The sequence below is a fragment of the Euleptes europaea genome, chromosome 20 (assembly GCF_029931775.1).
Source record: "Euleptes europaea isolate rEulEur1 chromosome 20, rEulEur1.hap1, whole genome shotgun sequence".
NCBI classification, from domain to species: Eukaryota; Metazoa; Chordata; class Lepidosauria; order Squamata; family Sphaerodactylidae; genus Euleptes; species Euleptes europaea.
In genome coordinates this window covers 4,865,808-4,890,366 of record NC_079331.1, presented here as the reverse complement: position 1 = coordinate 4,890,366, position 24,559 = coordinate 4,865,808, and the positions used below count along the sequence as shown (strand labels likewise).

Here is a 24,559-nt window from a genome sequence, read left to right as displayed (position 1 = left end):
CGTGATGTGATTAGACAGCCGACATAATCGGCGAGAGAGAATCGCTGTCGCTGTAACCGGGCCGGCAGCCTCAGAGAGAGCTTGTCAGTGGTGGTTAGGCTTAGGAAGACAAAAGAAACCACATGGTTGAAAGGTTGGGTGGGGGCAGAAGGAGACATGCAGCACAGTCATGTCAACTTAAAGGAAGCTGACGAGGGGCTTGCGATAAATCGAGCACGGCCCCAGCAGGCTCAGATAAATGATGTAAGCCCCCGGGAGCCGGAAACTAATATTCCCCAGTAAGCTTACCAGTGGGGGGGAATTTGTCACAGAACATAAGAATACATAAGAACATAAGAAAGGCCCTGCTGGATCAGACCAAGGCCTATCAAGTCCAGCCGTCTGTCCACACACTGGCCAGCCAGGTGCCTCTAGGAAGCCCACAAACAAGGATTGTCCTGCTTGTGTTCCACAGCACTTAATGTAACAGGCATGCTCCTCTGATCCTGGAGAGAATAAGTATGCATCATGACTAGTATCCATTTTGACTAGTAGCCATGGATAGTCCTCTCCTCCATGAAGCTGTCCACTCCCTTCTTCAAGCCTTCCAAGTTGGCAGCCGTCACAACATCCTGGGGCAGGGAGTTCCACAATTAGATAGAGTTGGAAGGGACCACCAGGGTCATCTAGTCCAACCCTCTGCACAATGCAGGAAATTCACAACTACTTTCCCCCACACACACACACTCCAGTGACCCCTACCTCATGACCAGAACACAAAATCAGTTTATCTTCCCCAAAGAGCCCTTACCAGCCAGAGAAACCCCTGTCATGACCGTTAAAAAGCTGTGTCACGTAGGCAAATGACTGTGCTCAACGCAATATTGTGAAATCATGCCAGCTGTATATAATTTATTGCAGAATTAGAAAAATATCCAGGAAAACAGTTTGTAGCCCAACAGAAATCGAAACAAGGCAAATCGGTAAGCATTCAGGCATCCAAAACATACATTTTTGGCAATTCACTGGACTGTCAAATTATTATTATTTTTTAGATGGGGAAAAGGTAATTTAGGCGCGTTTAATTGTCTTCTCTAAGCAGGGTGGTGCAAGGTTTCACTTCTTCAACGCTGCCGTCAACTCAGGAACAACCTGAAAAACATTATTTTAAAAAAATCAGGTAATTCTCTATCTCCAAAGGTTTGCACTGCTAGAATATAAGTCTTATCAAAGTTCATCAGCTACAATAGTTGGGACACCCAAACCCTGCCATTTACGTGGCTGAACTTAACTAAAAACCTTTGGTGGTGGGAAATGCCATAAAGACACAGCTGATTTCTGGTGATCCGGTAGGGTTTTCAAGGCAAGAGACGTACGGAGGTGGTTTGCCACTGCCGGCCTCCGCGTGGGCCGAGAGAGTTCTGTGACCGGCCCGAGGTCACAGGATCATAGAGTTGGAAGGGACCACCAGGGCTACCTAGTCCAATCCCCTGCACAATGCAGGAAATCTCCTGCTATTACAACTGACCAGGTGATAAGAGAACAGTTCCCCTGGAGAAAACGGCTGCTCTCCAAACCCTGCCCCCCTCAGGCTCCACCCCCAAAATCTCCAGGTACTTCCCAAGCCGGAGCTGGCAGCCCTATGGCTGGGCCTTGGAATTTCCCAGGTTGATAGTGCTGGGAGACTTCAACGACCACGCTGACGTTGCCTCACCTTCGCAGGTCACCCAGCAGGCTTCAAGTAGGGGAGTGGGAAATCGAACCTTTAAGTGGGTTTAAAATCTATATATTGACAATCGACAGAGAAGCACGCATGTTGTATTCAGCACTCATGGCACAGAATGGCTTGGATCCTAAGCACGGTGTGGTGGTTAAGAGCGGCAGGCTAATCTGGAGAACCGGGCTTGATTCCCCACTCCTCCACGTGAGCGGCGGACTCTAATCTGGAGGACTGGTTTGGTTTCTCCACTCTTCCACATGCAGCCTGCTGGGTGACCTTGGGCCAGTCACAGTTCTCTCCGAACTCTCAGCCCCACCTACCTCACAGGGCATCAGTTGTGGGGAGGGGAAGGCGATTGTAAGCCGCTTTGAGACTCCTTAAAGGTAGAGTAAAGCGGGATATAAAAAACAACTCTTCTTCTTCTTCTAAACCTGGTTTCTCTGCCCAAGGTGCACACAGTGGTCTTCTGGGCAAAATGTGTCCTTCTGGAACATTATCTTTCCATGAGCTGCAAAGTACCCAGCGCCAGAGGAAAGCGTGGAGCAGGAGACCGCCTTCAAAACAAACAAAAAGGGGCACAGGCAGAAGCCGGGCTTAGGATCTGAGCTGCAAACATGTTTTTTCTGTTATGTACCTTCAGCGGGCAGCCAAAAATCCAGCTTCCGTTCCCTCTGGGTTTGAGAAGAATGAACTTAAATGAGCCGGCTGTTCAGTGCTGCAGTCTTGGAAAGGAACTACTAGCGTACTACATGCAAGCAGGAGGGGAAAACAGATTCAGCCAAGCGACGCCGTTAGAGGGGCTGGTGCCAGCCACTTGGCACCTCTGGGTAATCTGGCGCTTAACAGAACACTGGCCGTGCCACGCCACGGCTCTTCTTAGCCCTCTAAAGGGCACGAAAGGCAGCTGGCGGGTTTGAACTACACCTGAAACCCTCCGCGAGGGGCGTGCGTTAGAAGATCGGTTACCTTGTCTTTCCAGGGGCGGCCGGCTGCCCACGCTCGGAGCGAACCCCGACGCAACCCCTGAGCCGGCGAAGAGAGCCACTCAATTATTTAGCAGAGCTACATTTCCATTAGGTGGAAATAATGCGGGTCGTACAAAATTTATTAAGGAAATTGTCTACATGTTGTTTCTTCCGAGTGTCGCTTTGTCTCCACCCTTATTAAAAGGCCCATGTTTATCGCCAAGCCAGCAGGCATTAGCAGAGGTAGGGCATTAAGTGCTGGCAGGGGTTTCTGCAGTCGCTCCTCGGTGGATACGCCAGGCGTTCATGCCCAGCCCCACGGATCACATGCTACTAGAACCTCAGAAGGTGGAGGGGGGGAGAGCAATGAGGGAAGCACATAGTACTTAAAAACACAGTACTTTTTCTGTGGCACAAAATGTACGAAGAAGAATCATAGAGTTGGAAGGGGTCACCAGGGTCATCTAGTCCAACCCCCTGCCCAATGCAGGAAATTCACAACTACCTCCCCGCAACACCCCCAGTGAACCCTACTCCATGCCCAGAAGATGGCCAAGATGCCCTCCCTCTCATGATCTGCCTAAGGTCATGGAATCAGCATGGCTGACAGATGGCCATCTAGCCTCTTCTTTAAAAATCTCCAGGAAAGGAGAGCTCACCACCTCCCGAGGAAGCCTGATCCACTGAGGAACTGCTCTGTTAGAATATCCTTCCTAATGTCTAGATGGAAACACTTTTGATTTAATTTCAACCCGTTGGTTCCGGTCCGACCTCCTGGGGCAACAGAAAACTACTCAGAACAAGAATTGGTTTTTATACCCCGATTTTTTTCTACCTTTAAGGAGTCTCAAACCAGCATACAGTCGCCTTCCCCGCCACACAACAGCTAACTTGTGAGGTCAGCGAGGCTGAGAGCGTTTGGAGAGAACTGTGACCAGCCCAAGGTCACCCAGCTGGCTTCGTGTGGAGAAGTAGAGAAAACGTTTATTTACAAGGAAAATAAAATCTTTTTAAAAAAAAGAAAGATGATGACTTGGGTTCTGCTCAAACGCTGCCTTGGGACGCTGTCCCCAGGTGGTCAAGGGACAGCCCGCGAGAAGTCAGCGAAGGGCTGCTCCAGTCAAGCCCCGAAGCGGCAGAGGGATAACTCACCTTAAATAGGTCCGCCACCAACCCGTAGTCTGCGACTTGAAAGATCGGGGCCTCCGGATCCTTGTTGATGGCGACTATGGTCTGCAAAGGGAATAAAGCGGGATGAATCATGGGACGGGGCCTCCCTCCCGAGCCACAAAAGCACCGTGGTTTGGCTCGTGGCCGAGGCTTCCACTGTCGCCAAGTTCTCTTCCCCCCCCCTTTCCCAGAAGCCTGTGGTGAGAAATATGAAAAGCAAAGGAAATCTGCAACAAATTTGAGCAGCCGCATCTTTTCCCAGTCTCCCCCACCCCCCATGCTGTCTGAAATACAAGCTGGACGGTTCGGCATTGGGGAGTTGATGCTAACGCGCCGTTATTTTAGAAGAAGAAGAGTTGGTTTTTATATCCCGACCTTCTCTACAACTTAAGGAAAAATCAAACCGGCTTACAATCGCCTTCCCTTCCCCTCCCCACAACAGACACCCTGTGAGGTAGGTTGGGCTGAGAGAGCTGTGACTCGCCCAAGGTCACCCAGCTGGCTTCGTGCGTAGGAGTGGGGAAACAAATCCAGTTCACCAGTTTAGCCTCCACCACTCACATGGAGGAGTGGGGAATCAAACCCGGTTCTCCAGATCAGACTCCACAGTTCCAAATTACCGCTCTTAGCCACTACACCACGCTGGCTCTCCTAGAGTGTGTTTTAGAGTTGTAATTGTGTTTTATTAGTTACTATCTGTGTTGTTGAAGGTTTGTTTGATTTTTGTTGTAAACAGCTCTCAGCACTGCTTTGGCAGGGCAAGCTATATATTATTATTATTATTATTATTATTATTATTATTATTATTATTATTATTATTATTAATTATCTCCTCGTTACTCTCCCAGTGCTGTTTGACAGTACACAAGCCAGCAGAGGAGACAGATCGAGGCCAATCTTGGGTCACACATGATGCTTCCTTATACTGAATCAGTCGGTGAAAGAAAAATTTGCCTTGGCGAGGAGTTAAAAGCTTGCTTACTCCAGATCTAAGCCAAATTGACATTGCTCCAAAACAATCTATATACCAAGCTAAAAACCACAAGAATGCAATGAGCATGTAAATATTACAGGCCATAAATTATCATTTTAGTGAATAATGCTTCTTTGAGATTAAAAAAAATAAATCAATTTCTCATTCTACAAGAGGAAGAGATGCGAGGAAAGTTCAGTTCCTGACGGAGCCCCGTTTTCTACCTTGTTAAAAGTGCAAATGAATTATACATTTCACTCGTAGAAAGCTTTTGAAAACATCCTTAAGCGTGCACAATTCGTGGTATTGGGGGGGTGGGGGATCAGGAGACAATTGCCATGGTTACGGGGGTGAGGCGTTTCTCCAAAAACATTTTATATAAATCTGACCTGTTTGGATGAATACAGCAGCCGTGCCGGGAAAACAAAGGGCCAACTCTGGTAAAGAAGCGTGCAAGCTTAAATGCTTGATCACGTTAGAGGAAGCGGCAGCAACGTCTCTTTCGCAATTAAAAAGGCTGCTTCCAAACTCCGACGGGTCTGGAATAGCGCAAAATACTGACCTGGTTCTGTCGCTGATGATGTCACTAGCTTAGGTGGTTATGGGTAAGCAGAACCAAAGTGGTCCAGCATAGTCAGGAAATCAATCCATCTACCTATCTAATCATCCATCCATCTGTCTAATCGTCCGTCTATCGATCTATCGATCTATCGATCTATCTATGTCTAATCATCCATCTATCTATCCATCCATCAATCCATCTATCATCCATCTATCTACCTATGTCTAATCATCCATCCATCCATTCTATCTATCGATCTCATCTATCGAGCTATCAAATCTATCAATGTAATGTTTTCGGCTTATACCCTCCCTCCACAACAAAGAACACCTGGTCCAAGTCCCTGTCCGCCTGGGATTCTTGTTTGTGTGCAGCAATGCTGTGTACGCATAGAAAGCATGCCTGTTGCCCTATTCACACAACAGGACAACTGCACATACCGGGAGCATTGCGGGCTCCCGGTATGCGCGGCCGCAAATACGGAAAGGGGCCCAAATCCTGCAGTGTCTGAAAAGAAAACATGTTCTGACTTCCATACGCTGTGTACGGGCGAAGCTGCTTCCTCACTGACATGTTTCAACAGGGATCCGTTGCAGGGGGGGAAAATCCTGAGTAAAACGTTAAACTGCTTTAATTCAGCCTTCCAGCAGCAGTCCAGGAACCGTGATTTTTCTTTCAGATGCCTGCTGAAACCGGCTCAGCTACTAACGAGTTAAGCCCTTTAAAGTTTTATCATCATTTTATAATAGGTTTCCATTTGAATGAATAAATGCCGAGACGTCAAGTGAGTCTTTCACTTTATGGAGTAGCAAGTCCATAATTCAAATTGCACATTGTTATGCATGAATTCATGTGTCAGGTTCTGAAATATATGAACATAAGACTACCGTATAGCATTCTGATGTGGGCTGTTTAGTTTAAGCTGTAAATTTAATATATATATATTTTGACAAATGGTTTCGGTCTCCTGTGATAGACGCCATTTCGGACATGTAAGTATTTTCACATCCAGATGTTTACGACAGGAAATGCACCAAAAGGAAGACTTGTCCCTGCTTTTACCACTCCGTCAGCTTCTCTAAGCAATAAGCACACTTTCTTCCCAGGTTGGCTGCATTAGAAGTCACATGTAACCTTAGTTATGGAAAAGGATTTTCCCAGTTTGTCCCCAAGTCCGCTCAGGTACGCATTTGGCTCGCTGCTAATTTTGGTTCCCTGTGGCATATGAACCAGGCACACTGGTCTACCAGAGTTTTCTCCCTCATTAACTAGGATTTCAAGCCAAGGGAAGGGGCTGCGGCTCAGTGGCAGAGCATCTGCTTGGCATGCAGAAGGTCCCAGGTTCAATCCCCGGCATCTCCAGTTAAAAGGAGCAGGCAGGAGGTGATGGGAGAGACCTGGAGAGCCGCTGCCAGTCTGAGTAGACCATATTGACTTCGATGGACCGAGGGTCTGATTCAGTATAAGGCAGCTTCATGTGTTCAATTCCTAGATGTTTTTTTTTATTTGGGGCATGGGGGGGGGGGAGAGACCTAAACTGTGATTAATCCACAAGCCAGGATTCATACATCACAAGAAAACAGAATTACTTTTTAAACAAAATCCTAAATATGAGATGGAAAGTATGCACGTCAGCCTAGCAACAGGCCAGGGCTGAGAAGTGTCTCTCCTTAACGCCATGTCCGAAAGGAACGTAGCTGTAGTCTTTTCACCTATTCAGGTAACTTACCTTGCTGTCTTTCATTCCTGCTAGATGCTGGATCGCTCCCGATATCCCAACCGCAATATACAGTTCCTGAAACAGAACATCACGGAACTGAAACGGCGTGTATGGTAGACAAATCCCACAAGCCCCCCCTCCCCCAGCCATAAACACATCTGTGTTCCAAAGCCAACATCTGTCACACAGTCTCTCTTAAGGTACACGTATCCAAGAAAATCTGCCTGTCACGCCAAGAGGGCAGTACCGAAATGCCTGTTTGCAACTTTCCGTTAGAAGGCACATCTCTGGTTCAGCATCTGTACATTGAGGCAACTGGTTTTAGGACAGAGTTGGAAAGACTGTGGTTTACTAGAGCACATCAAGTAACGGGGGGGGGGGGAATATCCAGATGCTCTAATTTCTCTGGCACACTAAAAACTATTTTTTTTAAGCAGGTTAAGTTTTGAGGGCGAGGTGGTTTTCAGCAAGCCAGGTCTGCAAATTAAGAACACACCCCATCTGTTTCCCAGAGGCTATTTTGCTGCCTCACAGTATGAAAGATGGCGGGGGTGGATCCTTCCCCGTCCTGTCACTCTGCTGAGCAAACACTGTTTCATTAAAATGTTAATACCCCTCCCTCTTTCCTTTTGGCTCAAGCCTTCCTCCAATCTAAGAAGACTTCCTCAAAATTAAGTGTCCCTGCCTTTGGAAAAGGTGCCTTAGGCTGGAGGAAAGCTACTTGAAGGTTGGCTCAATCCACCCCAGTCTCTCCATCTAATAAAGGGCTGGCATCAGAAGATCCATCCCACTGACGGTGGTACGTGAGCCTTTCCCATGAGGGGGGGGGGAAGCCCTGCAGTTAGCAGAATGGCTCCGCCGTATCCAACGGCGATGACTCCCACCTCTTTGTTAAATGGTGTGTTCTTTCACACTTTATTGGCTCAAAAGGCACTTCTCTTAAGCTGCAGATGTCAGTATTTGGATTGGCGACCACCAAGGAATTCTAGGGCCGCTATGCGGAGAAAGGCAATGGCAAACCACCTCTGTTAGTATCTTGCCTTGAAAACCCTATGAGGTAGCCGTACGTTGGCTGCAACTTGATGCCACATTATACGTGCATGTTTTTTGGGGTTGTTGTTGTTTTTATTATAAAGTTTTTTAAGATACAGAAGAAGAAAGATGGTAAAAAAAGGGGGGGAACATATAATACAAAATTGTCTCTTCCGAGCCTTAACACAAAATAATATACAAAGAAATGGGAAAAAAGAAGACGAAATTATAAGTTTCTTTCAAACATCTAGATTATATTGTACTCTTATTGGTCTATCGATGTTCATACAAAGAATAGTCTTTTTAAAAAAGGGGAAAATCTTGTTGTACCTTAAGTAGGGCTAAACATTTCTTACTCTTGGTATTTCATCTCTATTCTTTCTATAAAATTTCTCTACTATTCTGAAGGATTTTTACTTGCTATACACACATTAATCATAAACTAATTGTGGCTTGTGCTCAATGTTTCATTTGGTATAGTTACTTCGAATTACAACTACTGTTACCATGAATATTTAATAGACTCATAGAATCATAGAGTCTTGGAAGGGACCACCAGGGTCATTTAGTCCAACCCCCTGCACAATGCAGGAAACCAACAACCACCTCCCCCCCACACCCCCAGTGACCCACACTCCATGCCCAGAAGATGGCCAAGATGCCCTCCCTCTCATCATCTGCCTAAGTTCATAGAATCAGCATTGCTGACAGATGGCAATCTAGCCTCTGCTTAAAAACCTCCAGGGAAGGAGAGCTCACCACCTCCCGAGGAAGTCTGTTCCACTGAGGAACCACTCTAATTCTTAGAAAATTCTTCCTAATGTCTAGATGGAAACTCTTTCGATTTAATTTCAACCCATTGGTTCTGGTCCGACCTTCTGGGGTAACAGAAAACAACTCAGCATGATAGTCGTAGAGAGGTTGCCATTTTGATTCAGATTCTTCTATTGGCTTTTGGTTTGGTTGACGGCGAGGTTGCTCAGCTATTCGAGGCACACCTGGTCGAGAGAGCCTGGCTTTCGGAAGAAGCTGGTTCCCACTGATTCCACCACGGCACAGACCGCTTACAGGAGGTCAGCTAACCACCTGGGCCCAATTACTCCCTAGTGATCCTTTTAGACTTCGGTAGCCTGCCGGACACCCATGGTTAATCTACTGTGCCTCCGGGACCACGCTGGCCCCCACAACCCCTCTCACACCATTCTCTCAGTTTGCAGCAGGGAGGCCTGAGAAGGAGACGGCAAACTGTTCTTTGTCAACCAGCCACCTTACCTACGAGCTGAGTCTCCCTGCTGTTTTAAGGTGCAGCTGGAGACCAGCCAGCAAGCCAGAATAAGCAGTGCCGTGTTAGGCCTGGTTTGTAATGCCGACAGCTGTATGGCTGTAGCTTCTCTTTCGAGCCAGGGTTGAGAGTCCGGACTAAGCGGGAGGAGGTAAGGGGGGGGGGTTGGAAAGAAGAAGAGTTGGTTTTTATATGCCGACTTTCTCTACCACTTAAGGGAGACTCAAACTGGCTTACAATCCCCTTCCCTTCCCCACAACAGACACCCCTGTGAGGTAGGCGAGACTGAGAGATAGTGACTTGCCCAAGGTCACCTGAATTACAATGAATCTGCCTTAAGTCTCTGAGAAGGGGGCATACAAAATTAATAATAATAAGATGAGGTTTTGTTTTTTCAAAAATATTGAATAGTTAACACTGCTTGGCTTTTGCTCCTGCATCAACATAAAGTTGTTTCTGTGCCGTGAAAGCTCCCCCCCCACCCCACCCCAAGTCCGTTCAGGCCCCAGTATCCTTGGATGCACAGGATCAAGAATGTTTTGGCTGGTGCCATAATTGGGGAGGGGCGGAGAGATCAAAACCACATTGAAAACCCTAAGGGGGGGGGGGCATCAGTCAGCTGTGAATTGAGTCACTGCCAAAAACAAAAAAAGGGGCAATGCTACCATTTTGGGTTTTTTTTTTAAAATACGCCTTTGTGTGTGTGTGTGTGTGTGTGTGCAGTGCCGTCAAGTCACTTCCGACTCTTGACGACCCTATGAATGAAAGTCCTCCAAAATGTCCTATCTTTGACAGCCTTGCTCAGGTCTTGCAAACTGAAGACTGTGGCTTCCTTTATTGAGTCAATCCATCTCTTGTTGGGTCTTCCTCTTTTCCTGCTGCCCTCAACTTTTCCTAGCACAGTTGTCTTTTCCAATGACTCTTGTCTTCTCATAATGTGACCAAAATACGATAGCCTCAGTTTAGTCATTTTAGCTTCTAAGGTCAGTTGAGGCTTGATTTGATCTATAACCCACTGATTTGGGGGTTTTGGGGGGCAGTCCACGGTAACCATAATACTCTCCTCCAACACCACATTTCAAAGGAATCTACTTTCTTCCTATCAGATTTCTTCAATGTCCAGCTTTCACACCCATAATAGACCTTAAGTATTCCAAAAATTCTATTAGAAACTACTCAGATCCCAGACCTTTGAGCGGTTGTCACCGCTAAATGGCCCGCCGGGTCAAACGGCTTCATCCCCCTTCTAACCCTTTTCCCTTTAAGAACTTATATGGGGCTTTGATCTGCGGGGACACGTGACTGCTCTTAAGAAGCATGCGTAGGGTGTCTGATTAAGAGCAGGGCCACGCAGCATTTCTTTCTGGCCCCCCGGGAGCGAAGCATCAATTGCTTTCAGCTAAATGCACTCTCATATGAATATTTTAGTACAATTTAATGTTTCTGCGCCAACCCCTGAGGAGCAGGGCATCCATTTGAGAACATAGTTCTCTCGGAGTTAAAAGCCACACTGGATAATGCAGGATGAAAGGGGGGCCGCCGGTCTTTCTTCGGCTTTTTAGCGAGTCGAAGAAAAATACGAGTCTGAAAAATCCCAGTCCCGGCTGCGTACAAACAGCCTTTTAAAGTTTGTGGCTCGAAAGCTACTTTTCAACGGCCGCCGACTGTTCCGAGGAAATAAACGTTCGGACGGTTTCTCAGCTCCTCCCAAAACCCAGCCGCTCTGGCAGAACCTCATCTGCTAGCCTGATCGTAAAATTCCCAAACAGAATGGAGAGAGTGAGAGAACGCACCAACTTATCATGCTTGCGCTTGCAGAGATGCCAATGCGAGAGGTGCCCAGAACACATCCTTCTGAAGACACAGGTTGTTCACCAACAGTGTAGCTGTCAACATTTCAAAACAGGAGGGGGGAAGGAGTTCTCCAACTATCAGCGATGCCTAACTTAAGGCTGACACACATTTACTCAGGCTAGACTTTGCTTGCAATTTCATATCCCGCTTTTCCTTTTAAGAACCAAAAGTCCACGAGCGATACAGAGAAACACAATCTCATCCAATCCATTAATTAAAAAATTAAAACACTAAACGACAGCCCACACGTACAAAGCTCAAACCCAGATAAATCCTAACATAAGCACCATCCGAAAAGCACCTGTCTGAAATCCACTGGGGTGGCTGAGTTAGTCTATCATCGCAAAACAGACGTCCAGTGGCACCTTAAAAGACTACGGACGCTTATGCCAGGTCTGCACTTTTGTGAGCTCACTTGTTCAGATACAATGGGAAGAAACTCCTTTACCTCATTTTTTTTACAGAAAATTAGAGAGAGGGAAAGAGGGAGGAGTTAAAATCTAACAGTAACAGACCCTGTTACAGACAAGGAGCTCATTCCGTAACAGCACAGATGTGACAGAAAAGCCAAGCTCGGAGAAAGGGCCGTCGGCAGATTTTGATCAGAAGGCAGGACCGGCTCACCACAAACTCCAAGGTTCAACTATCACATGCGAGTTGACCAAACCGTGGTTTATGATCAAGCAGCAAACCAGAAGTCGCAGAGCATAGCAGGACTGCAAGCCACGGTTTGTTAGGATGTCTACTTGAGAAACTAGATACAGCCGCTGCTGTGTCCATCCCCGGGGAATGGGTTTGCCAAATTTCTATGGTTCCTACTGTAAAACTTGGGCTGCTGCAAACCACGGTTTAGTGCAACGCCCCATTTAAATTGCTGAACGGCGCGTCGCCAGGTTGAGGAAGTCCGAGGAATACCTCTTTTAAGCGCTCAAACTGTTGTTGTTTTTTTAACCCATCTCTTCTGTAAAGACAGCTCGAGTACTTACGGGTGCTACGATTTTGCCCGTCTGTCCGACCTGCATATCGTTGGGGACAAAGCCTGCATCGACGGCTGCGCGAGAGGCTCCAACTAAAAGCAAGAAAAGGTCACCTTAGAAATACTAGTAATGAAAACCAATGCTTTGCTCCACAAAAGAGCTTTGCTTTGCCCTTAATGGTTAAGTTTACGTAGCAGGAAATATTTGAAATTATATTCACTGAGTAATTCTCCCCTCAATATGACTGGCTTAAATTTGCCGATAAGGGGTGCTACTACATTTTAAGTTCAGGAAAATAAACTACACAGGTGCCTTAAGGCATTTTAAGCCTTAAACAAGATTTTAGGTGAAGGAGTTTGATTAAATTCAAAGAAGTCAGCCGCTATAGGCCTCTCTTGTACAAAGTACGGTGGCGTTTAGTCAAATTTCACAGCCTGAAGTCCAGCCATCTGTTCAATCCCCTTAGCGCCTTCCCCCTGCCCTATGGGAGAGGCAGCAACCCCCTCCCCGGATCATAACCAACACTTATGCCATAATTATTCTGAAATCCAGTAAGAGGGGGGAAAAACATGGTTTACCTGCTGCGTGCAGTTGATCCGCGAGATCATACAACAATTTAAAATTGTCTCCGCTCTTCAAGCCCCGCCCTTTAAGATAAAACATGTTGAAAATTCAATGTCGGGCACGGCTGCACACGGCTCCCTTCTCCCCCATCCCTTCCAAACTTCTGTGCTTTGACAGACACAGGCAGATACTCCAAACAAAACATTTGATACCGCACGGGCCCACTTCGGTGGATCCGAAATAATCGTTTGTTTACACTGCTTTGTGAAGAACGAGATTGCTTCTTCGGCAAATGTGACAAAGGCTACTTGTTCCTACCCTCCCTCCTTCATGTGTCATCAGTGTAACACTTACAAATTAGCGCTCGGCCAATGCCAACCCCCTTCCTGGCTTAAGAGGCCTCCAAGTGAGAAAGCAGAGAACTGCCCAGAATTGCCCACTTGATTATCTTGCAACAGTTACAGGCGATAAATCAGATTTGTGTCTTGAACACCCCAAGCAAAAGGGACTTCTGCTGGTGAGGGGTGGGAAGAAATGTCAGATTTCTACCAGATGCCCTCTTTGGTTGGAAGCCCCATCGTGACGCCCCATGCTACCCTTCCAGGAGGGGGTACCCCCAATCTTCAAGATCAAGTTTTGGGGAGAAGGGATAATAGCCAGAAGAAAGGGGCAGGAAAGCTCGGTTCTGTGAGCTAAACCCGCAGGGGTTAGGACCAGCCCTATATGACAGTACCAAGTGCAGAAATTTTAAAAGCAGAACTTATAGGAAATTTGCATTATTTTAAGCTTGCCAGGTGTCTTAAAAAATCAAACGCTGGCATTCGTTTATGATACGTCTGATCCTGTTTTTCTTTATTGCATTCTTTTCCCCCTCTAATTTCGTTATCCACCTTCCGCTTCAGCAAGATAAGTGGTCTATAAGTAAGTAAAATTAAATTATTGTAATTATTTATCAGGTACACACTACTTAGACAAAGTAGATTCTTTCATGCTTCCCGGACTCCAACAATCCATTACGAAACAAACAAGAAACAAATATCGTCAGGCATAATAGACGAGATATTTTAAATATTATAATGCACTGGACGTTTACCAATAATTCCACCGTGGTTCTTGCGTACTTACCACCTGAGATGACGACTTTTGCACTAGTCAACTCCGGGCGATCACTTTTTGTTAGGGTTTGCCCGATCCATTCAGACTGGCCAACCGGCGAAGGAGCGGAGACTGTTTCGATATATAATAATGATAAAGATATTCAAAATTTGCTGTAGAGTTTCTGTAACGTACACAGCCATCACCTCTGAGCCCTAGGGTAGCCAAAGACCCCCTTTTCATTTCGATTTGCAGTTTTTCATCTTCCTCCCCACCAAGCTATTTTACTCATATTTATTTACATTTGAAGAAAAACATGAACCATACACCCAATTCTGAAGAAGGTTTGACCATAAGTCCGCTTTTTTAAAGCCAGTGTTTCCATTTTGTCTTCAGCTTTACATACAGGCCAGGGTTCCCCAACTTTTTTGAGACCCATGGGGGCCTTTGGAATTCTGATACAGGGTGGTGGCCGCAGATGGCTGCCACAGGACGCGGAGCCAACGGCAGCATGTCAGGGCAGGAGGTTATGCATAACTCTTAACAGTAACTCTTCAACACTTCAGGCAGAAGCTCTGCTTAAAAGGACACCTTTATAAATGAAAACATTGTATTAAAACATTTTTGTGCTTACACTCAGCTTATGCACAGTCTCACCGTGAAGATCCTTGTGCCAGCGTGCTGTAGCCAGTGTGGTGCAGTGGTTAAGAGTGGTGGTTTGGAGCGGTGGAGTCTGATCTGGAGAACCGGGTTCGATTCCCCACTCCTCCACATGAGCAGTGGAGGCTAATCTGGTGAACTGGATTTCTTTCCCCACTCCTACACACGAAGCCAGCTGGGTTACCTTGGGCAAGTCACAGTTCTATTAAGAGCTCTCTCAGCCCTACCTACCTCCCAGGGTGTCTGTTGTGGGGAGGGGAAGGGAAGGGGATTGCAAGCCGGTTTGAGTCTCCCTTAAGTGGTAGAGAAAGTTGGCATATAAAAACCAACTCTTCTTCTTCTGATAACGTTGAGATTGAGTCTCAACGAGAACGTTTGTCAACTTGAGCAAAATACAACTTGAGTAAACCAACGCTCACCTTTTTCTAAACTTCCACTACCGCCACTTACGGAAGCTGCCTCAAAGGATGTTCCTCGGACCGAGAATACCTTTACCTTCTCTTCACACTTTACGGTGCACAGGGCGTTTCCTACAAGAGGGATCACATGCCTGTGAGAACCACCACACAGGCCAATATACTCCTGACGTTAACAAAGGACAGTCCAGCCAATGCTAAAAAAAAGCCAATTTAGGATAGGCGCTTTTAAAAGGCTACAAGTTGTTTAGTAGCTAGAGTGCTGGATTATGAGGCCAAATCCCCATGCCGCCATTCAGCCCATCCTACTTCATAGGGCGGTTGTGAAGAAAAAATGGGGGGGGGGGACTACCAGCCTGAGCTCCTTTGAGGATCAAATGGTGCCAGACACTTCTCTGGCGTCGGAAAAATTACTCAGCGTGCCGGCAAAGGTTTCTGCTTCTACATTTGTTCGCCTTCTCAAGTCGAAGAGTTCGACCACTACTAAGAGAATGACTCCCAAATTCGTGCAAGTCTCCAGACTTCAGTGGCGCTTACTTCCAAGTAAGCATGCTTAGGATGAAAAACCAAGCATACAATGCGTTGGCAAGTAAACCAATTCAACCCTGGGCTGTTGCATTATCAGATAGTTCACTGTGAAAAATTGTTAGCTTGTAGGTTCTTACTACAAGTCTGGGTGGGGAAAACAACCAAGAAGAAACAAGAAACTTTGTGAGCAATTACATAAAAGAACAAAATGATTCTAAAAGGGGAATTATTGCATAAGTAAAAAAAAACAAAAAACCCACCACTCCCTGAAGTCAGAACATTGACAAAGGAAGGAAAAGCAAACTCCGCCGCAACAAATGTAAAGAAACAGAAGCTAATGCTTTCATGTCCGAAATTAAATTACTGGATCAGACAAGCACGGTAGGGCTAGACAACAAGGGCTGAAAAATAATTAGAGAAAGTCAATTAAATATTACAAATAATCACATCACCGTCTCCCTAACTAAGAAAAATAACCCCGCGGATTGCAGCAATCAGAGCTAATGTAACCCATATTCAATAAAGAGAATTATGGGAAGGGATTACGTTTTGCAAAATCTTATCAGGAGTACATTAACAGAAACGCAATACAGGGGTCGAACATCAGCAGATTCCGTTAATTAAGAGGCTCTATCTGGTTTCTCTGGACTTTGGACTGCAATCCTACAGTGCATGGGGATGATCATATTAATTGTGCCAGAGAACTGCTTCCACTCCATCAACCGGCCTGAGCTCAGAGGTCAATGGACAGGGCCTTCCTCCGCAAACTGTCTCTGGGCAAAGTTAGACCGGCCGGGGAGAGAGCCTGTCCAGCCTCTGACCCCAAGCTCCAGTATGTCCTCCCTTGGCCGACACCTTTGACGCCGACCCTGCAAGCCTTCTGAAAACCTTCTGTTCTTGAACATATGAACACATGAAGCTGCCTTCTACTGAATCAGACCCTCAGTCCATCAAAGTCAGTGTTGTCTATTCAGACCGGCAGCGGCTCTCCAGGATCTCAGACGGAGGTCTTTCACATCACCTGCTTGCCTGGTCCCATTAACTGGAGATGCCGGGGATTGAACCTGGGGCCTTCCGCATGCCAAGCAGAGGCTCTACCGGTGAGCCACGGCCCCTCCCCTCAGACAGGACCTCGTTTCTTTTAGCTGTCCAACTGTTGCTGTGCCCACCCCCCAAAAAAATATTTTGATAGCAGTTTATTGAAACTGAGCTTAATTTTATGTTTGGATCATTTTAATTTCAAAGACTAGATATCTCGGGGGCTCACTGTACAAGCTGAAAGGTGGAGGAGATAAATATATGAAATAAATAAGCTAGTTCGGGAGCAGCTTAGAGGCCAATAAGATTTTCAGGGTGTATGCTTTCAAGAGGCAAAGCTCTCTTCGTCCTCTGGAATCTAATAAGGGGGAGCTTTGACTCTCGCAAGCTGACACCCTGAAAATCTTGTTGGCCTCTAAGAACCTAGTTGTTCTACCGCAGATCAACACGGTGACCCTTTGCAACTAAATATATACGAAAAGCCATTTCCTCCCCCTTTCCGGTTCCGGTTCCCACAACCGCGAGGTCTCATAAAACGCTCACCTGCGTAAATAGTCCTCACAAACGTGTCGGGTGACTTAATCTCGATTATGTCAGAAATGGGGGCCACGTCAAGCTTAGCCGCCAATCTAGGAAGAAGGCTCTAAACGTTTTTTAAAAACAAAGAAGTCAATTGTGTCTGAAGGGCAGCAACTGGAAGAGGGAATCTGGGAAAGTCAAAACGCCCGTCCACTGCCACACACACACAAGCCCCTGTGTAAACAAGGGTTGGTATCCCACCCAACACAGGGAACATGTCTCCTGTACGAAATCCATTAAAGTCACAGAATCCAAGTGGCAGATTCTAAATACTTAGAAGTGGCACGCTTCTATAACCTTTCAGGAAAGCAAGACATCTGTCCGCAGCCGGTAAATCTGAGTCCCTGAACGCTCACTCTCTTTGCAGCCACCAGTTTTAGGGGCGCTGAATTTCACATCTGCTCACCTTCCCAAAGGCAGATGCTCCAGCGCAGATGTGCGTGTAATTAAACTGCTTCTGAGCCGCCAAGATCAGCGGAGTCAGCTCCTCTGGGGAACGAGACATATTGGTCAGGGCACCTTACTCGGTCGCAGCCGTGACTGCCGAGAAGCTGAGTAACCGACAAAGAGACGAGTCTCACCAGGCAACAATCCTTTGTAGATATCGTGCTGCGAGAGAAGGACTTTGGAGACTCCTTGCACTTTGCAGAGGTCCTGGGCTACCTGCGGCAGAAGTGTACTGTGTTACAAGAACGTCCGCTGCGAACGGATGCCACTCCTAAGGAGACCCCACACTCCCATCTTCAAGTACTTGAAGGGCTGTCATATAGAGGAGGGTGCCGAGTTGTTTTCTGTTGCCCCAGGTCGGACTAGAAACAACGGGTTGAAATTAAATCAAAAGAGTTTCCGTGTAGACATTAAGAATGTTCTAACAGTTAGGGCGGTTCCTCAGTGGAACAGGCTTCCTCGGGAGGTGGTGAGCTCTCCTTCCCTGGAGGGCTTTAAGCAGAGGCTAGATGGCCGTCTGTCAGCGATGCTGATTCTATGACCATAGGCAGTTCATGAGAGGAAGGGCACCTTGGCCATCTTCTGGGCATGGAGTAGGGGTCAGTGGGGGTGTTGTGAAATTCCTGCATTGTGCAGGGGGTTGGACTAGACTCTGGTGGTCCCTTCCAAATCTGATTCGATGAACTTAAGCTAAAAAGTGGGAGGGGGAGAAGGGAGAATTTAGGGACAACTGAGATTTATGCAAAATTGGGTTGTAGCTTTCCCTCTCAACTTCCAATTCAGAATTTAACGGCTGGGCTTCAAACTCTACTCATCCAAGCGGCCAAAACCGAACCCTCACCTCAAACCAAAAACTCAAACTTCAGTCACGCCTCTACGAAAGATTCGGGTCCTCTCGCTCAATTCCATCAGCCATTTCTACTAGACCAGTGATGGCGAACCTTTTAGAGACCGAGTGCCCAAACTGCAACCAAAAACCCACTTATTTATCGCCGAGTGCCAATGCGGCAATTTAACCTGAATGCCACCCCCAGAGGGGGCCCAGAGGGAGAGGCTAGGGTTGCCAAGTTCCTCTTCACCATGAGTGGGAGGTTTTGGGGTGGCGCCTGAGGAGGGCGGGGTTTGGGGAAGGACTTCAGTGCCATAGAGTCCAATTGCCAAAGTGGCAATTTTTTCCAGGGGAACTAATCTCTATTGGTTGGAGATCACCTGTAATAGCAGATCTCCAGCTAGTACCTGGAGATTGGCAACTAGTTCCTTAGTGTTTTCTCTCTACATATCAAGACAAATGGAAAGGTGTTTGGAGGATAGCTTGTGGGCACTTCAAAGGTGGAATAGGACTGCACTCCCCTCCGCCCGCACAGACCCAGAGGGTGCCGGAGAAGCCGCTGGAGGGAAAGAAGGAAGGAAGGAAGGAAGGAAGGAAGGAAGGAAGGAAGGAAGGAAGGAAGGAAGGAAGGAAGGGAAGGGAGGGGGAAAGGGAAGGAAGGGAGGGAGAGAGAGAAAGAAAGAAAAAGAGAGAGAAAGGGAGAAAGAAATGGAGCAAGGGAGAGAAAGAAAAGGACAGAGGGAGACAGAAAAAGAAAGAGGCCATTTATGCATGGGAGGTTTTGCCTTGGATTTGCCACTCGGTGGGCCGCGGTGGCAGGCTTGTGAGAGGCGAGCAGGGTGGGGCAGAGGGCGCCTCCTTCGCACCCACCGACCAGCCATGCCCCTCCGCCCACACAGGCCCAGAGGGCGCCGGAGAAGCCGCCGGCCATGCCGAGTGTGAGCGCCCGGCTTCTGTTCCCCGCTCTCCCACCCGCCTGGCCGGCCGCGCACGCTCCAGCGGCGGCAATGGCGGCAGCTTCTGTGGGAGAGTCCGGGGGCCACCGCCAATGATGTCGGAGGTTCCCCACCCCTGGGCTACAGCCTCCCCCATCTGGGGCGGGGCAGAGCCGGAAAGGCCAGCGGCTTGGAGGAACCGTGCGTGCCGGCAGAAAGGGCTACGCGTGCCGGAAGTGGCACCCGTGCCATAGGTTCGCCAACACGGTACTAGACTAATCTTTGCAGGCGGGATTTCACTTCATTTTTCACCGGAAGCATAAGAGGTTTACGAACATGAGACTCAATTCCCAACGCATTTCTCTTGCGTTTTAGCGTACATTAACATATTAAGACAGCAATGCATGAATTAGGTGTCAGTTTACTTTTGGGCTAGAGTGGGTACACGCACCTCCGGGGGTATGAACAAAGACATTTAGGGGGTACGTGAAAAAAACTGAATAACGGCAGGACAAGGCATTTGAAATAGCAGCAACTATACTAATTACAAACATTTTGGTAATATGAGGGGGGTACATTTTATGGAAATGGGCTGCCAAGGGGTGCACAAGTGAAAAAAGGCTGGCAACCACTGAGGTAGATGATTCAGCTTCTGACCGAACATATCAAGAGCTCAGAGCGACGAAGATCCAACAGCCTGCCCATCACAAGGCTGATCTTGCTTGGCAAAGCCCATTACGCGCACCCTTCCAAACAAAGAGTCAAACGGTTTGGGCAGCCTTTGAAATTTAGAACAAACGAACGAACAGGAGCATTTACCCGTCCCTTACTCTGTTCACCCAAATTCCCCCCCCCATATCAAAATACAGATGCTTATTTTCATTTATTTTATTTTTTTACCTTTTCACAGTTGACACCGGCTACCAAGCAAGATACTTCACCTCCGACCCTCTTTGCCGCAGCGACGGCGTTTAACGTAATGGGCGTCAGGGCGTCGTTTGTATGTTCGGCTATCACCAGGGTACTCTGAAACCTGAGCGAGACCTTTAAGAAACAGGAAAAAGAGGGAAGGCAGTTTATTATAGGTTTGATCGAGGGTCCCCAATCTTTTTGAGCCTGTGGACGCCTTTGGAATTCTGACATAGTAGGGTGGGCACAGCCACAAAACCGATGCCTCATTTTATCTTCGGTCATGACCTGAAGACTTTTGTGCAACGGTAAACCACCTGTGAATGTCTCTTGCCTTGAAAAACCCAAAGGGGTCGCCATAAGTCACATGGACACATGAAGCTGCCTTCTACTGAATCAGACCCTTAGTCCATCAAAGTCAGTACTGTCTACTCAGACCAGCGGCAGCTCTCCAGGGTCTCAGGCAGAGGTCTTTCCCATCACCTACTTGCCTAATCTCTTTAAATGGAGATGCCAGGGACGGAACCTGGGACCTTCTGCATGCCAAACAGATGCTCTACCACTGAGCCACGGCTGCGACCCTGACGGTATGAAAACTAACAAACCCTTTTTACCAGTTACTCAAGGCCAGTGTCAGCCCAGGAGTAAGAAGTTACTCCCCACATTTCCTACGAACGTCTGGATCTCTTCCAAAGCCTGCATACTTGCCCAGCTGAGTATATTTCCCTGACAATCTTGCACAAATGGCTAAATCCTGCTCAACACTCTTAAAAGTGTCATCTTTCAGGGGATCCATTACACAATTAACTTTACATACAACATTGCGATCTCACTGACTCCAGCAGTCTCCATCCAGGAAGGGTGTCCAAGGTCGTTTGTCATACGCAAAGACGATCCAGGGTACAGGTTGTAACTGTGACCAGAAGACGATACTTCCCATTCCATTTTAAGTATATTAAACTCCTTTGCATGATTTAAGGTTTTTAAAAATCGTTGGAAGTGAATTACCGGTAACAAACTGCTTATTGCCAATATATATCAAACACCATATTTTTGATTATGTTTCAGACATCATTCTCCTTAAAAGTTATGGCCTGCAGTCGCCGTTTGACAAATAAATCCATGCTATGGTTTCAACGGGCCTACGCGCACTACAATTTATAGTCCTGTCGCTGAACTCACGAAAGAGTCGAGCTGAAGTTTCCAGGGGGAGCGGAATACATTTTTTAAAAGTCAATCTAGCGCTCGGTGGGGAGGATGAACTCACATAAGACCGTCATTGTCTGTGTGGCGGTTGTGTGGTTAAGTGGCATCTTTTCTGGAACAGCAGATTCTCCGCCAGCCTGAGCTGGATGGCCCAATTTGGGGCCAATATAATTGGATCCCCTGACCCAATCGTTCCCAAACTTGGGGGTTCGTGTAAGGAGAGGTACCAGCAGCCATGCTGCAAATTTGAAGAAGAGTTGGTTTTTATATGTCGACTTTCTCTACCACTTAAGGAAGAATCAAACGAGCTTACAATCACCTTCCCTTCCCCTCTCCACAACAGACACCCAGTGAGGTAGGTGGGGCTGAGAGAGCTCAAAGAGAGCTGTGACTAGCCCAGGGTTACCCAGCTGGCCTTATGTGTAGGAGTGGGGAAACCAACCTGGTTCACCAGATTAGTGTCCGCAGCTCAAGTATAGGAGTGGAGAATCAAACCTGGTTCTCCAGGTTAGAGTCCACTGCTCCAAACCACTGCTCTACACCACTATGCCATACTGGCTCTCAATTTGGTGCCTCTGCTTTGAAAAACCACCCCCTAGATCCCCACAAAGATTTCCCATTGACTATAACAGGCCTATGTCAGACTGGAGAATCTCGCAAGATTTCCCACCACAGCATTTAATGGGGAAGGCGTGGGAAAATTTTCAGCTGCATAGAAATCTATGGGAAATCTTTGCAGGGCTTTGGGGAGGGGGTTCTTTAAAGTAGAGGCACCACATTGGCAATGGCAAACCGTTCGTAAACACAGTCTGCCTAGTAAGCGCAGCATAACTGGTCATTTTCCTCAACCGCCCGTTGCAAAGGCCCCTGATTATCATCAGCAATACACCGTGGTTGATAATTTACTCTGCTAGAAGTGTACACAGCAGATAAAAAAAGATCACCAGTGGTGCATGCTTACAAATTCAGGGGCCATCTTACCCTCCACAAAGCATTCGTAATGAAGCTCGATAGCCAGTTTTCCAACAAATACAACCAAAGGTTCGGTATTTCCCCACAAGGAAATTGGGCCAAGAGTGAATCCTTCACCCATGGTTATATCCTACAGATGTTCTGCTGATTGAAGAGGGAGGAGGGGTGATCTCATTGATTCCCCAGCTTGCAACCGCCATGATCCATTTGATTTTTCTCCATGAACCCTGGCAATGCACTTTCATGCATCCCAGGGGGCTACTGAGAAAAGGGGAAGGCAGTGAAAGATCCACCGAAAGTCTATAGAACACATCCACGCTACCCCACCAGTTCGCAGCGGATTCTTCAGATCCTCTCTTCTGAATCTGGGGAGCTTACTCACTACAGAAAAGCCGCCCCATGATGATTTGTGCATGGCACTGTGCTTTATGCAAGATATGCACCCGTGGCATTGGGAGAAATAAAGATCAACATCTATTGAGAAAGATGACAGCAAGATAGTGGTGGGCTAAATGTATTAAATTATTTTCCTTTTTTTTTTAAGTGTCTGACTTTTGACACTCTGCTCTGACAAAAAAAAAAGTGGAGCAAAATACCATCCCGGCTCTACTGCGCATCTCTCTGCATGCGCCAAATCATACCCTTGCATTTTGCATGCATTAACACAGAATTCAATATAACAATACAAAATCAATCAATACAAATCACGAAAGACGAGTGCCGGTGTGGCATAGCAGTTGGAGCATCAGACTTAAGGCCCAGGTTCGAATCCCTGCTCTGCCATGGAAGGTCACTGGGTAACCTCACATTCAACCTAGCATCATCTCACAGGGTGGTTGTTGTGAGGATAACAAAGGACGCAAGGAGAAAAGTGATGGAAGTTGTTTGCGTTCCATGTGGGGTGGGGGGGAGAACAGGGTATGTATTTATTTACTTCATTTATACCCTGCCTTTCTCACCAATGGGGACTCAAAGCAGCTTACGTCATCCTTTGCCCTTTTTATCCTCACAACAACCCTGTGAGGTAGGTTAAGCTGAGAATGTCTGACTGGTGCAAGGTCATCCAGCAAGCTTCCGTGGCAGAGTGGAGATTCAAACCCAGGTCTCCGACATCCCAACCTTAAACCAGCTGTGGTTTTAACTTTGTTTAACGATGTGTTTTTGCACTGTTTTCAGTTTTGAACCACCTTGGTGGCCCTGATGGGGCAGAAAGGCGAGATATAAACCTTGTAAATACAATAAAATAACCCCCGTGGCTCTCATACATGCATGCATGAATGAATCAATAAATAAGAAGTATTAGAATCATTGGAGGGGCTGTGGCTCAGTGGTAGAGCATCTGCCTGGCATGCAGAAGGCCGCAGGTTCAATCCCCGGCATCTCCAGTTGAAGGGACCAGGCAAGTAGGTGATGCGAAAGACCCCTGCCTGAGACCCTGGAGAGGCACTGCCAGTCTGAGTAGACAATACTGACTTTGATGGACCAGGGGTCTAAGGCAGCTTCATGTGTGCGTTCAAAAGGTTGGAAGGGGCCTCCAAGGTCATCTAGTCCAGCCCCCTGGTACAATGCACAATACTACACAACTGGTTTCCAACTTTGGATGCAAAAGTTGCACGGTGCAAGATCAGCCCATTTGCGACCAGGCGCCCACTTTTGCAGGCCCGAGAGGTCAGCCTGACCTTTGCCCTACTCGGCAGGCAGGCAGGCGGGCGGCCCACTCTGCAGGGGGGGTGAAGCGGCCGCCTTGGGGGCGGGGCGCAGGCTGGCCCCGCCCCCTCCATTTCTCTCTCTCGCTCTCTTTCCCCCCCCCCCGCGGCACTCACCGCTGTCCGCCCCAGGCGCGGCGCTCTCAAAAGCCCCCGAAGCATGGCGGCCGCCGGTCCCCCGCTCGTCCCCGGCTGACTTCCGGGAGACCCACCGAGCACGCATGCGCACACCCGCGCGGCTCTCCTCGACACCGAACCCCGCGAGATCTCCGGGAAGAGCCGCCAGAGGGAGGAGAATGCGAGGGGAAATCTCGCGAGAGGACGAAGGAGGGCGCGGCGTCCATCACGGTTGCGGGCAGCGAAGCCGGAGGGCCCTTGGCGGCGGCTCTCATTGGCTGGCGGCGCCGCCCAATCAGGGAAGAGGCGGCAAGGAAGGGAAAA

At 47.6% G+C, this 24,559-nt stretch overlaps 1 protein-coding gene across 1 annotated transcript; it reads right to left on the bottom strand.

The window, feature by feature from the left end:
• Window positions 1–1,088: 1,088 nt before the first annotated feature.
• Window positions 1,089–24,341, bottom strand: ETFA (electron transfer flavoprotein subunit alpha). Its single transcript, XM_056866038.1, has 13 exons — window positions 24,236–24,341; window positions 21,626–21,678; window positions 20,226–20,369; window positions 17,696–17,777; window positions 17,521–17,603; window positions 17,079–17,178; window positions 14,973–15,083; window positions 13,924–14,025; window positions 12,813–12,881; window positions 12,244–12,326; window positions 7,099–7,164; window positions 3,817–3,897; window positions 1,089–1,131 (listed from the first exon to the last, which is right to left on the bottom strand). The coding sequence occupies exons 1-13, from the start codon at window positions 24,339–24,341 to the stop codon at window positions 1,096–1,098; spliced, it is 1,116 nt and encodes a 371-aa protein (XP_056722016.1). The 3' UTR covers window positions 1,089–1,095.
• Window positions 24,342–24,559: the final 218 nt, after the last annotated feature.